At 42.7% G+C, this 13,347-nt stretch overlaps 1 protein-coding gene across 1 annotated transcript in view; it reads right to left on the reverse strand.

Annotated features, from left to right (window-relative positions):
- p3h2 (prolyl 3-hydroxylase 2) overlaps positions 1–13,347 on the reverse strand; it is an 82,498-nt gene that overhangs the window by 8,341 nt on the left and 60,810 nt on the right. The window contains exons 4-11 of the mRNA XM_080431911.1: positions 11,355–11,486; positions 7,998–8,125; positions 5,301–5,390; positions 3,589–3,629; positions 3,275–3,363; positions 1,763–1,890; positions 1,037–1,132; positions 25–175 (exon numbers count right to left, since the gene is read on the reverse strand). Of these exons, the coding sequence (XP_080288037.1) occupies positions 25–175; positions 1,037–1,132; positions 1,763–1,890; positions 3,275–3,363; positions 3,589–3,629; positions 5,301–5,390; positions 7,998–8,125; positions 11,355–11,486 (855 nt within the window). The remainder of the gene's footprint in view (positions 1–24; positions 176–1,036; positions 1,133–1,762; positions 1,891–3,274; positions 3,364–3,588; positions 3,630–5,300; positions 5,391–7,997; positions 8,126–11,354; positions 11,487–13,347) is intronic.

A 13,347-nucleotide genomic window follows, 5' to 3' on the forward strand; every position in this document is an offset into this window, starting at 1 on the left:
GTGTGTGTGTGTGTGTGTGTTCACCTGTGATGGCTGTCCGACACACTAGATGTGTGTAGGAAAAGTGCAGAGTGGAGTTCAGCAGGAAGTAGGACTCGACAATACGTCTGGCTCTTTCACTGACTTCATAGAAGAGACGAGCACTCCCCAGTGGTACTCTGCCCTCATACCCAAACTGAAGAACAAAACAAAATCACACAATCCAATTATAACATGACACTCCCACCCCCTTGGGATTCATTCTTCCGGGTATCTACAGTAATTGCACACACCTAATTTGCCACACAGGCAGAATGAAAACCTCATTAAATAACCACACACTCAGCTTAAAAAAATGAACTAATAACACGGTCTCATGACTGTAACATCACCCCCACGAATGCTTGTATGTTCATTGCTCACCATGATGACGTGTAATGCCCCAGACAACCACTGTAGTCTCATTTAGCCACTTGTTTGCACGGTGCTTTTTTAAGAGACATAAAAGCTACAAAATTCACAACTTGGGTATTTATGTGGTAGAACAATACATGAAAATCTATTAAACCCCTTTTATTATACACAGACCTTATATCACACATCTAACCAAAGACCAAAGACTTTTTCAATGCAAAAATGCTAACCTGTTTCCAGGTAAATCTGGGAAAACACTGCATCTACACTGAAACCGTCCCAAAGACTGAAGTGAGAACTGCTATAGAATGCATACTAAGATTGTCATTACTTGGACAGTAGGCTAATTCTGATAGCCTTATGTCATGTATTATTTCTCCATGAAATGTTCGGAACACACAGATATTTGTTAATTGTTTATATTAGGTGCAGGGACTAATCTTTCGATGGCTTGGACAAAGTTATGGATGAATATGTACGTGGGCTTCAGACATATCTTTGGGTTTCAACTCCCTGCAGATTCTGGATGACCTACTGTGTGAACACTGACTTCCCTGTGTGGATCAACTAAAGTGTGTGATACTCCTTCTCAGAACTTGCATTTCTCCTTGTTAGTTTTCTCTCTGTGTAATGTTTATTGTACCTGCAGGGCTTTGAGAACAGTGGCTCCTTCAAACTTCTCGTTGGGAGTGTGTGGAGACATTTTGCCTCGGTATCCATCGCCTGCCAAGGTGATACTCTGGAAACATACAATAATACATCAAATAAAATATCTAATTCCCTTCCAGTATTGAGGACAAGTTCGGGCATTTCAGTAATCAAGAGTAAAGGAAAATTATTACATAACAATAATCCATAATTAATTGAATTGAATGTCACTAGTCCCAAATGGGGATTTTTGATTGTGATGTTATGATTGGAGAATCAGTTATAATTGATTAATATAGGCTAATTCAGCAACAAATCCATACAAATCGAATGCTAAAAGCAGAGAAATAACTGTTTCCTCAACTGGTCACAGAAGTCAGAGGAAGTAAGTCAGTGGATTCACAATTTGAACATTTGCAGTGTACAGTCAATATCTGTGTGTGTGTGTGTGTGTGTGTGTGTGTGTGTGTGTGTGTGTGTGTGTGTGTGTGTGTGTGTGTGTGTGTGTGTTTTTTTTTTAAAGATTTATTTTTGGGCTTTTTATGCCTTCATTATTGATAGTAGGCTGACAGGAAATGGGGTGCGAGAGATGGGGAGTGACACGCAGCAAAGGCCGCCGGGATCGGGACTCGAACCCGCGACGCGCTGTCAGGCTATTGTAGCCTAGGTGCCCGGACCGCTACGCCAGCGGTCCGGGCCGTGTGTGTGTGTGTGTTCTTACATGGGCCAGGACTTTGAGGTCTGAACACTCCTCGTCAGAGATGACATGATCCAGCAGTACCCTCTGGGTTCCGTTCAGGGCAGCAGAGTTCTGCACCAGCTGTATGTGGTCATACAGCAGCGGACCACCTAGGCAGATCACAGCACAATGTCGGCCGTGTTATCTTAACTGCGCTAGTGGGAAAATGTACGCTGAACACTGACAAATGTTGGTTCTGCTTTGAATGTCTATTAACTCCTGTGGTTGAGGAATGTGTGACTGAATTTGTGGTGGGGTACATCTGCGTTATTTCAGCTCAGTTAAAGGGTTAAGGGTAGGGTAAGTGATATTTTTGGGTTAAAACAAAAAGTATTTTTTTAAAAGGTTTAAGCACTATATTCTGATAGTAATCATTGCTAGAGAGTGTTTGTTCAGTAACAGGAGTCTCCCCGTCTCTCCAGCTCTTTAATAAACAGAAAATACATTTTCTGGTAGGTGTCAAAATCTCAGCCAATCAGGAGAAAGTACCCATTTTTAAGCTTTATTTTTTATAGTGTTCCAGTTCAAATTTTGCCTGCTCATTTCTTAGTGTCATCACTTCCAATTTCACTTGTTTAATCTATATCCTGATTGAGTTCTCTATCCTGATTGGATAAAATTGGAAATGAAACTGAAACTGAAACGAAAATGCATTTTCTGTTTTATAAAGAGCTGGAGAGACATGGAGACTCCTTATATGGACAGGACACTCTATAGTAACGAGCACTATCAGAACATAGACCCATTTTGCAATTATTTGAATAATTGCAAATCACTTACCCTACCTTTAAGTAGTTATGGGTGGTTGGTAAAAAGCTTAGACAAGTAGGATTGTAACAAGGAAAATGCACTGGTAGGGGTGGGTAAATTAACATACTGCAGTTCCTAAACAGCTATTGTCAAGGCATCCTCGTTCAGGACATGTTTTGAGTTCAGTGGTCCACTACAGAAAACTGTGACTGTTTCTACGGTTCAGTTCAGCCTGATTTATGCTTTGTTTCATACTGGTGTCAGCGCACGACACCAGCTTGCAACAAAGTATAAATGAAGCATTTCTGTTTGTAAATACCATTTGTCACTGTCGGGCGGAGGCTTTGTATGTCCAAAACCATTACTTTTCTAGGAATTGGAGAAAAAAAAGTCTGTGTTCCAATGGATTCAAAGTACTTCGTCACAAGCTCTTGTTAATACTTTTCATTGATTGTCTTAACCACTTTCAACCTGGCATCCCAACTTTGATCGTTATAGATGATTTTCCCCCCCCAGTTTTAGTTAAAAAAAATGCAGATCTACAAGGAATTCTGCGCGACACTGTCATTAAACAAAGTATACAAAAGGTCATTATGAAAAGACATAAAATGATGAAATACAGATTTATGCCTGACAGCGACAAAACATGAAACACTCTTGTCAGATAGTATTCATCTCCAGGAAAAGAAATGCCAAATATGAATTACAGGAGACTAGGATTGATGTTTGCACTGTACACAGTACCTTCTCTGTTTGGTAAGGACGCTACGGTGTTGTTCTTCTTCTCTGAAATTGGAACGTACTCCATCCAGCCATCTGTACCAGAGGGGATCCTGGGAAAGTAAAGAACAGAATTTATGACGCACAAAATTGGGAACACACGACACACTTTCACTCTAGTTGGGAATTAATTATTTGATTGATTAACCATCTGTACTCATTCACCCATTCAAAATGTATGAAATAAGACCTTTCTGTTGTAGAGTCCACACCTAGCTAAGATGTACAGTACAATAAATGTGAAGAGAATTTATTTTCTCCAAATCCAGTATCTTTACCTGTTTGAGTTCTCTCTTCCACCTGTGCCACTCCAGTATTGCTGCAACAGAACACATAATTGATACTTTAAGGCATGTATTCAATATGCAATCAATTAATTCATAATTCATTTCTCAACGCTGTCTAGTGCCGGTGTATAGTTAGTTGCATACAGTATGTATCGCAAGCAGCACAGGTCTCTGTATGACCAGTAGGTGGTGCTGTTAACTGTCAATGCAGTGACTTCCGCAGGCTGTTCCAAACACCTGTTCCACTGCTCTGGGTCTGATCTCAGCTCTCTGGCTCATTAAGGCTGCTAGTGGCCCAGCATGAGTTCTGCTCTGGATTTAAGAAATGGGGACAATATTCCAAATAACTGTAATGATGTAACTTCCTTTTGCTTGTGAGAAAAGCTGAGAAAATGACTCATTTGGTCTCATTTGGCAGTTACAACTCCCAGTTGACAAAATTATACCGTCCATATAAATGCCTTTTGTATAACATAACTTCCTCTTGTCTGTAAGCAAAGTTTTAAAGTTTTAAAGTTTGGCACTGGTTTAACAATAACTGATAGTGTTGAGCAGTGTTGGCATAATATCACAACTATTTAATGGCCAATTTTGAGCATACAGTGGCTTCCCAATGACCAATTAGATGACATAACCTCTTTGGGTTGTGGGCTAAAACAAAAGCATCTGCTGTTAATAACGCACACCCTATACTAAACTGCTAAAAACAGATAGTTCTGGTTGTTGATTATTACTGACTGAGCCGCATTCAAAGTCATTGTTAAATACTCTCTAAACACATAACTGTGATTGCAGTATTACTGCACCAAACAGATCATTTCAATTGAAGCCGGATTTAACAGACTGGTTTGTTCGCTGTTTTCAGACCTGGTGTGCTGAGAAAGATCTGGCTATTGATTTTAAAACGACAATCAATAAAGTGGAGATAAATCAGGCTCTCTATCAGATTTATGCCAGTGAGAAAAAGGGGCAAGGTGAGCGCTACACTGTATGTCTGTATTGCTTTGCAACGAATTAAATGTCACTAAAGTAGAGAACTAATAGAGAACTACATTTCTTGGTGGAAGAATGATTTGCTGTTGTCAATAAATGATTGTTTGTTGAAATCTTGCTAGGCAAATTATTGAATGTAGTGACTGTTTTATAAAAGCAAGTAGCCACATGAGGCCATGGGGCAGTGGCTCTCAATCTTTTGTGGATCAGGGCCCACTTGAAAATCTCAAAAGCGTTCAGGGCCCACCCATTTGAACACATTGGCCTATTGGCTGCCATGTTATGTGGTCAGATGGGTGGGCCGCGTGCGTTTTCAGAGCATGTTTATTTGAATGATCAATCAATCGATTGTGTTTCGCTTGGATCAATGGAACTAACATAGTATACTTCAAGTTATTTATCGGTATCACAATGACAACTCACATTTAAAATATATATTTTAAATATTAATTTTATATTATCCTTAAAATCTTAGTGTTTTGCCAATTATTTGGGGGTCCACTTGCAATATCCTCAAGGCCCCCGGCCCACAGGCTGAGAACCATTGGTTTAGTGATTTTAACAGCTACTGTACTGGAGTTTTAGGCAAACCATGTCAAACCACGGCTCCTTAGCTGTTCTAAACTCACTGTATATCACAGCCTCTTGGGGCTCATTGTTTTACTCTACACTTCTAATCTACAGGGGAAAAGGATTATAGTTTTACTCACCCCTTCTACAAACTCCACCCCCATGGTTTCACTGCCAATCAGGAGCAGCTTGAACTCCTGCTTATGACGCCTCAGGTACCACGCTGCCTTCTGCGGGCACGCACACAAAATCACAGCATTAGGACGCATACTGCAACATTGATTCCACTGGTTCTCAGTGTGGGGACCCCCAGAGGTCATTGGGGGTCCCCAGCCAAATAATTGATAGTTACGAAGCAAAATGAACCCTTACGGATCTATAACTCCAAGTGTGCAAATGGGTCCATTTTTGTACACTCTGAGTTAAATTAACACTGGATTTTACTGTGTAGATTGGAGTCCCACAGATAAAAATCCAATCAAATAGGGGTACGTGGCCAAATGCATATCAAACTGGGGGTCCTTGAAGTTACAAAGGTAAAGAATCACTGATTTATACTATACAGCATAACTACATTTTTACATTTTCGAGTTTTCTACCTGTGGAGAGAGACATGGGAAAGAGACAGCTCAGTGAAGAGTTTACATTATGCCAGCATCATGAGGTGGAATTAAAACCAGTGTCTATTGTAAGCATTTTGAATAGGCTGAGAAGATTACTGCACCCACAACAGCAGCAACGCCCAAAATAAACCTTCTTCCGTTACAGCACGAGGGAAACTTATCCTCAATGATTCCTTGCCCTAGTAAAGGCAACCAAACTGACTTTCCTCAATCCATCCTCTTCTCCTCGCCTCAGTGCCAGGGTTAATGGAGTGTGGTGCCCTTTCTTCTCCTTTTTTCACAGACTGAGCTCCTTGCTAGTGTTTCCTGCCAGGCCTGAGAACAGGAGGCTGCTGGCAGTGAGGTGAAGCCTGGCGTTGCCCAAGTATTAAAAATGCTATACAGTGGCAAGGACTGCTTTACCGGCTTGCATTAAGGTGGATTGTGTGGATTGTGTGGATTGTGTGTGTGTGTGTGTGTGTGTGTGTGTGTGTGTGTGTGTGTGTGTGTGTGTGTGTGTGTGTGTGTGTGTGGCCTCTCTACTTCCAACCATAGGCACCTAATTTAACACGGCCCAGACCGGCCTTCCTGACAACCAAAATCCTACCTGCGGAGGAGTGTGTGTGTGTGTGTGTGTGTGTGTGTGTGTGTGTGTGTGTGAGAGTGCGTGCGCAACCCTGTATGCATGTGTGCTTGAGAGACAGGGCGACAGAGAAAGCATGCGTGCGTGTATGGTACTGTTTGTGTGTGGGTGTGGGTGTGGGTCTACTGTACATACAATCGCTCCTTGTGTGTGCACGTGTGTGTGTTTGTGTAAGAGGTGGTGGCGGGGTGGGGGGATGTGGAGGTCGTTCCAGCGAGCGCGGGGCGATGATCATGAATGTTATGAAACCCGAGCAGCCGGTAGCATTTTTGTGGCAACGGGGTGAAGAAAAAGTGCTCCCTTTTCCAGCCTCCTTTTAATACAAACAGCCCTCAAATTGTTCTGACCAATTTCTGAGGCCATTCTAACATGCACCCCCCACACACGCACACATGCACGTGTGCGCGTGTGCACGCACACACACACACACACACACACACACACAGTAGGATTTTGGTTGTCAGGGAGGTCGGTCTGGGACATGTTAAATGTGGTGCCTATGGTTGGAAGTAGAGGATAGGATACATGAACGCACGCACGCGCGCGCACAGACACACACACACACACACACACACACACACACACACAGAGCTCATATTCACACCAGCCCATTGGGAGGAAACTTTCTAGGAGTGGGTTTTCTAGGAAAAAGAGAGCCGAACAAGAGACTGCTTGACTTCAGACGTAGGCTGGGTCCAGGACAGACAACATCTCTTGTGCCTAAAAAAAAGAATGTGCTGGTAATTTTGTCCATTACACTAATGCCCATACTTCCACTCGCATTTTCCAACCGCATTTCTATAAACTGGCACTCTACACGCCTCTAATAAGTCACTTTGTTAGGATTACTCGGGGGAGGTGATTTGTTCGATGAAATAATGATGATGTGGCATCATGAATCACAGTGGCAGAGCAATATTGGCTTAATAAACCCAGTTGGAGGGAGATCATATCGGAAGGAGAGGCAAGTCCTCTGAGGCACCTTTCTGGCAAGTGACAATAGCGCAGTTGTCCAAAGTATACAATAAACAGCATGCTGCCTCTTAGCTCTTCAACCATCCACTCTCCTCTCTCTACTCTCCTTCACGGCATGTCAACTTCTTTCATACACACTCTCCCGTCCCTATTCTTTCTTATTTCCCCAGTAGTCATTCACCCCCCCATATTCAGAGTAGACGTATCCATCCATCCATCCATCAAACATCTTTTTATTATGTGTATGTCAAGTGCATATCGGGCAGAAAACCATCTATATCCATGTTTCAACTTTTTATGCTTTTTCGTAAAGGAATGCCCTACTTCGCCATACAAGAGTGCCGCACAAAAGCAGTGAAAATAGCCTACCATATCTACAGCTATGATCGGCTATTTTCACTACTTTAAATTAAGTTTTTTAATTAATAATACAAAAGGAACTGTTTTGGACAAACAAGGTTTCCACCCGACAGCCACGATACATATGTGAGTGCACTTGCTTTTGTACTTGTTGATGCTTTGTTTTTTGTTTTTCTGTGCAGCACTTTGGTCAACAGTTGTTGTTTTTAAATGTGCTAATTAAATAAAGTTTGATTTGATCCATCCACGTCTCTGACCTCTTGTGGGCGGCCCTGGTGTCCCAGCACCTCCCTGTAGTAATCCACGTTGTCCGTCATGAACTCCTCTCCCTCATGGAACAGCAGGTAGGACAGAGCACACTGCAACGCCTCCTCTATGTGACCCACTGCATGGACACAAACCAGGGGAGGGAGAGAGGGAGGGAGAGAGGGAGAGAGAGAGAGAGATGAAACCCTGGAGGTTACAGCAGATCGAGGATAAACACAACAAAGTCTTTCTTGAGACTTAATTCCATTTGGTCCTCTCACAAGCACTTAAGTTTACAACACCATACAAAACAACAGTGATAGATTTACCCCTAGACATTTTACCTTTTATAAAAGGAACCTTTGTAAAAGGTAGAAGAGAGAGAAGGTAGAAGACAGAGGGGATGTGAGATGAGGACCAGAGATAGAAGGATAGAGGGAGACACACAGGGAGGGAGAGAAGCAGAACCAGAGAGAGGAGGAGAGTGTCGAAGAGGTAGACAGACAGATGGAGATGGAGAGAGAGTGATATGAGGTGAAAACAAAGAGATTAGATGAGATGAAATAAAACCGTCTGGTTCTAATCACGGCTTACTCATGAACACAAGGAGCTGTCATCACACCTGAATTACATCCACTAATCTGACTGTCAGAGTTAAATTAGCACTCAAGATTCGACTTGTGTGGGTCATTCATGGCTGTCCACTCGTCTACAGATCTACCTAAGAACTGAATGAGCTGTGTGTGACTGTGTGTGTGTGTGTGTGTGTGTGTGTGTGTGTGTGTGTGTGTGTGTGTGTGTGTGTGTGTGTGTGTGTGTGTGTGTGTGTGTGTGTGTGTGTGTGTGTGAGTGCGAGCGTGCGTGCGTGCGTGCGTGCGTGCGTGCGTGCGTGCGTGCGTGCGTGCGTGCGTGCGTGCGTGCGTGCGTGCGTGCGTGCGTGCGTGCGTGCGTGCGTGCGTGCGTGCGTGCGTGCGTGCGTGCGTGCGTGCGTGCGTGCATGCGTGCGTGTGACAGCGCGTGTGTGAGTGTGCGTGTGTGTGAGTGTGCGTGTGTGTGTGTGTGTGTGCTGAGGAAATCTATCACGGCTGACATTCCAAGACCATTACCACGATGGAGCATGAACTGCGGCTGGTTGAGATAGTGGAAACAGACACACAGGCACGTTTCTCTCTCTTCTTTCACCATCAGCCTGTGGTCATCAGGTTGAGAGTGTTGGCTATGAGGCAGTGTTGTATGTCAAGAGTGAGGCCCTCCTACCATGATTTATCCTGTTCTGTCTACCCTCAATATATGACATCTCTTCTGGGCAACAGGTAGACACACGCACACACACACACACGCACCTTACAAAGATATATTGTACTTCCATGCACCTTTTTCCACGTTCATACATATACTCTCTGTAGGTCTCTCATATACACATGCTTTGCTAGCTTGTAAAGGAGAGGGGCTAAGCAAAGATTTCCTGTCTTGGCAGAGTCTTTAGACAGCACATGAGCTGCGGTCAGAGTGTCTGCTGTGCTTCCCAGCTCTCTTCAAGTCTGAGGGATTTCAGCTCAGTAAACCAGAGAAAACATAATTGTGGACTTAACCACACTAACCCTGGCATCCCTATTTTGGCCAAATTTTCAGAGGTGATTTTCAAATAAAAATGTGTAATATATTTTGTTTATTATTAAGAAATAGCAAGAAAAGCTGATCTAGACAAAAATATATAGGCCTATTGTGGGGCTTAAATAGACACCTAGCGCATAACTACGGGGGGATGAGTGGCTTTATCATAGATTATTTTTTGGTTTATTGTACAGGACAGGTAAAGACGTGACCGGAAAGTGAGGCGATGACAGATGACACCGTCAGTCATGTTCTAATGCATAAGGCTAATGAATGGAACAAACGGAACATTTTTAACAAACCTATAAATTCATCAGTAGCTCTCAAACGTTTTTATACCATGACCCCCTTTTATGGGGAAACATTTTGGCAACCCCAGTGCCCACACTTGATTTATAGCGCAATTTCAAAGTTGAAAACGAAAGTAATATTTATTAGAAAATGCATAATGCACTGATGGAAACGATTACTAACAAGCTACTGTATCAACATTTTTTAAACTAATTTTCTTTATTTTTCTCAAACAGTGATGGATGTGTCTAAGTGGTGAAAGCTGGATGTGCAGACGCTTTGCTCATAGGGCAGATTTAACAGGCATTAGAGCATCTAGGATATCGTAAACCCACACAAAACGGAGGATAAGTGTTCTCATACTACATTTTAAGCCTGTGTGAAGTAGTATTTCAGCCAAAGACATGCACACACATGCAGACACACAGTTTTGTAACTATACTTGTGAGGACAACAATATTAACCACATTCATCCTATAACTCCTATACTTAAACTTAAACGGTGACCACTTTCCTCCTTCTATCCCTGTGAGGATGTATGGTCCTCAGAAAGATAGCAGAACAACAGTACACACACACACACACACACACACACACACACACACACACACACACACACACACACACACACACACACACACACACACACACCTGGCTGCTGTAGAGTGTTTGCACAGATCCTGTGATCCACTTGACTTTAGACTTTATGAGAGCCACATGCTTACAGGTCATTAAGTATAATCTTATGATCTCACTGAGATCCAAGACACTGGCGTTTTAACAACAGCCTGTGTTGTTCTGCCAGCACCCTCTCCTGCACTAACACACACTCACACACACACACACACACACACACACACACACACACACACACACACACACACACACACACACACACACACACACACACACACACACACACACACACACACACACACACACACACACACACACACACACACACACACACACACACACACACACACACACACACACACACACACACACACACACACACACTAAATAATTGTACTCTTCTGTACTCATACACAAGATGTAACAAATACAAAAACCTTGAAAACCTGAACCTTAAACACACACATGCTCAGCCAAAACCTATAGGTACATCTACGCGCACACACACACACACGATAATGACGTAAAGAAATTGGGTGTGGTGCACTGTCCTGTCTAGCGCTCTCTGTGGTTGTGTATGATAATGAGTGCACAGGGTGGTGCACTAACCTAAATGGTTGTATTCATGCTTTGTATCTGCTGTCATACAAAAGGTATCATGTTCCATAACCTCAAAGGAATATTGTGTGTGTCTATGTGTGTGAGTGCGTGCGTGTGTGTGTGTGTGTGTGTGTGTGTGTGTGTGTGTGTGTGTGTGTGTGTGTGTGTGTGTGTGTGTGTGTGTGTGTTTGCGTGTGTGCGTGTGTGAGTGCGTGTGTGTTTCTTACCCTGAAAGTAGGCAAACTGCAAGTAGTCATAGTGCAGGGGCAGGAAGTTTTCCATGGGGGAGAGTCGTCCGGGTCGCGTGGCCAGATCTCTCACACACTCATGCTCACAGTGAAGAACCTGAGTGAAGTGGTCTGCAACAAGATGGAAGTGATCGATGTGTTAATTCAAGGTGCTTTATGGCAGAGGTTCTCAAATATTTTCATGTGAAGGACATCTAAATTGATATGTATTTGGCCATGGGTTAAAGTAGTTAAACTGATTGTGATGCTATATTAACAAATTTCGCTGGGGAGTGGGGAGTCGGGACCCCCTGGAACCCCCTCAAGGACCCCTGGGGGTCCTCAGACCCCACTTTGAGAACCACTGCTTTCAGTGCTTTACGGACTGAGGGCAACAACTGTTAGCTCTCAGAATGCCTCACACTGTTAGCATAATTACACAAATTCTCCTTTATCCACATCTTTTAATGATCAAGATTCGTACTACATTATGTTGTCTCTGAAGGTTGTTACTGAAAATGTTCCAAATCTTTGATAACATTATAAGTTCAGGCATCCCATCTATTTCCTTCAAAAAATAGATGGTTATTTCATTCAAAATTAAACTTTTCGGTCCCTTCGGTGTAAATAACCCAGTTGGCCACCCCCTTTTTTATTTCTTAGATATCCTACGTCAGTAACTGGCCTACACTGAAGGTGCAGTGGCCATGGGTCCCCTTACTGACTGTTTACATTATAATTAGCTATATTTATATTACAGTTAGCCCAGTGCACTGCCTGGGACTCTGTGTGGTCTGTTGCTAATTTAACACACCATATGATGTGGTCTCCCGCCAACAGCCATTAACCACGAACTGTCGATGAGCTCATCTGTGTGATGTCATCTCAAGGGGAAAGGGAATGCAATGATATACTGCATAGTCCTCTTATTGTATAGCAGCAGGCACTTGACTCGTAATGGGACACATTCTTTATTTGAGTTAAGGAAAAAACGAAAAAAAAGAGCGAGATTTACATTATAGCCAATTATCCAGTGTAATGGAAAGCAACAGTGGCAGGTTAACGAGTGCAATGGAGCACAGTGACAACATTGTGTCATTACACTTCTGATATAACTGGCTCCTTTCTACTACAACAGCCCCTGTTTGGAACAGTGACCTATTAGGGCATGTCTGAACATTGGAGTGTGGAAAATAGACTTTGGAGCTGGAGAGCGCTGATACATTGATGTCAAACTGGATGGCTGTAAATGCAACATGGCGAAAAAAAAACTCCTGTTGATATTGCATATAGAGTCATGGAGGAAGTGAAATTTCAGGAAATCAAAGAGTTTGATTTTCAAATTGTGTTGAGTGTATGCATTTATTAAGGGGAAATTTCAGTTGCATTTATTAATGTTTACAAGTGCCCAAGGCATTAGGGAGCACTCCATAGAACATTGTTATACAGCTTAGAGCAGGGGCTCTCAATTTTTTTAATACCACGACCCCATATTACGAGGGAATTCTTTTTCCCTCAAAATACACAGCGGAGCTGTGTTTGTATGAGGAGTCAAGTGGCCGTCCTCTTCACGTTTTTTTTTCTTTTTTTGGTTGCCAATGCGCAACCCCAACGGCACCTTCCCGCGACCTTAAGTATAGTTTGAGAACCGCTGGTTTAGAGAAATTTAAATTAAAATTATATTTTTGACTCAGAAGTAAAAATAGAATTTGTGGAAAATGACATTGGAATTGGGACAGTCAAGATGATCTCTACAGTACAAACTAAATAAACCAAGCCCAGCAGCATGGCAGGTAGATCATAAGTTACTTGAACTGGCAATTGTGGGCTCCATTTGACAGTGACAGATTACCATATAAACATTCTACAGTAGTTGTTTGTTGTTTTCCCACAAAGTTTACCTTGACTCTAGATGTAGACTTTGTTGGAAACAACATTGATGAGTTGAACCAAACTGAATAGCCGCAGGCTCAGCTTCACAACTTCTGCATCA

This window comes from Gymnoscopelus braueri (genome assembly GCF_963280865.1).
Source record: "Gymnoscopelus braueri genome assembly, chromosome: 6".
In the NCBI taxonomy this organism is placed as follows: domain Eukaryota; kingdom Metazoa; phylum Chordata; class Actinopteri; order Myctophiformes; family Myctophidae; genus Gymnoscopelus; species Gymnoscopelus braueri.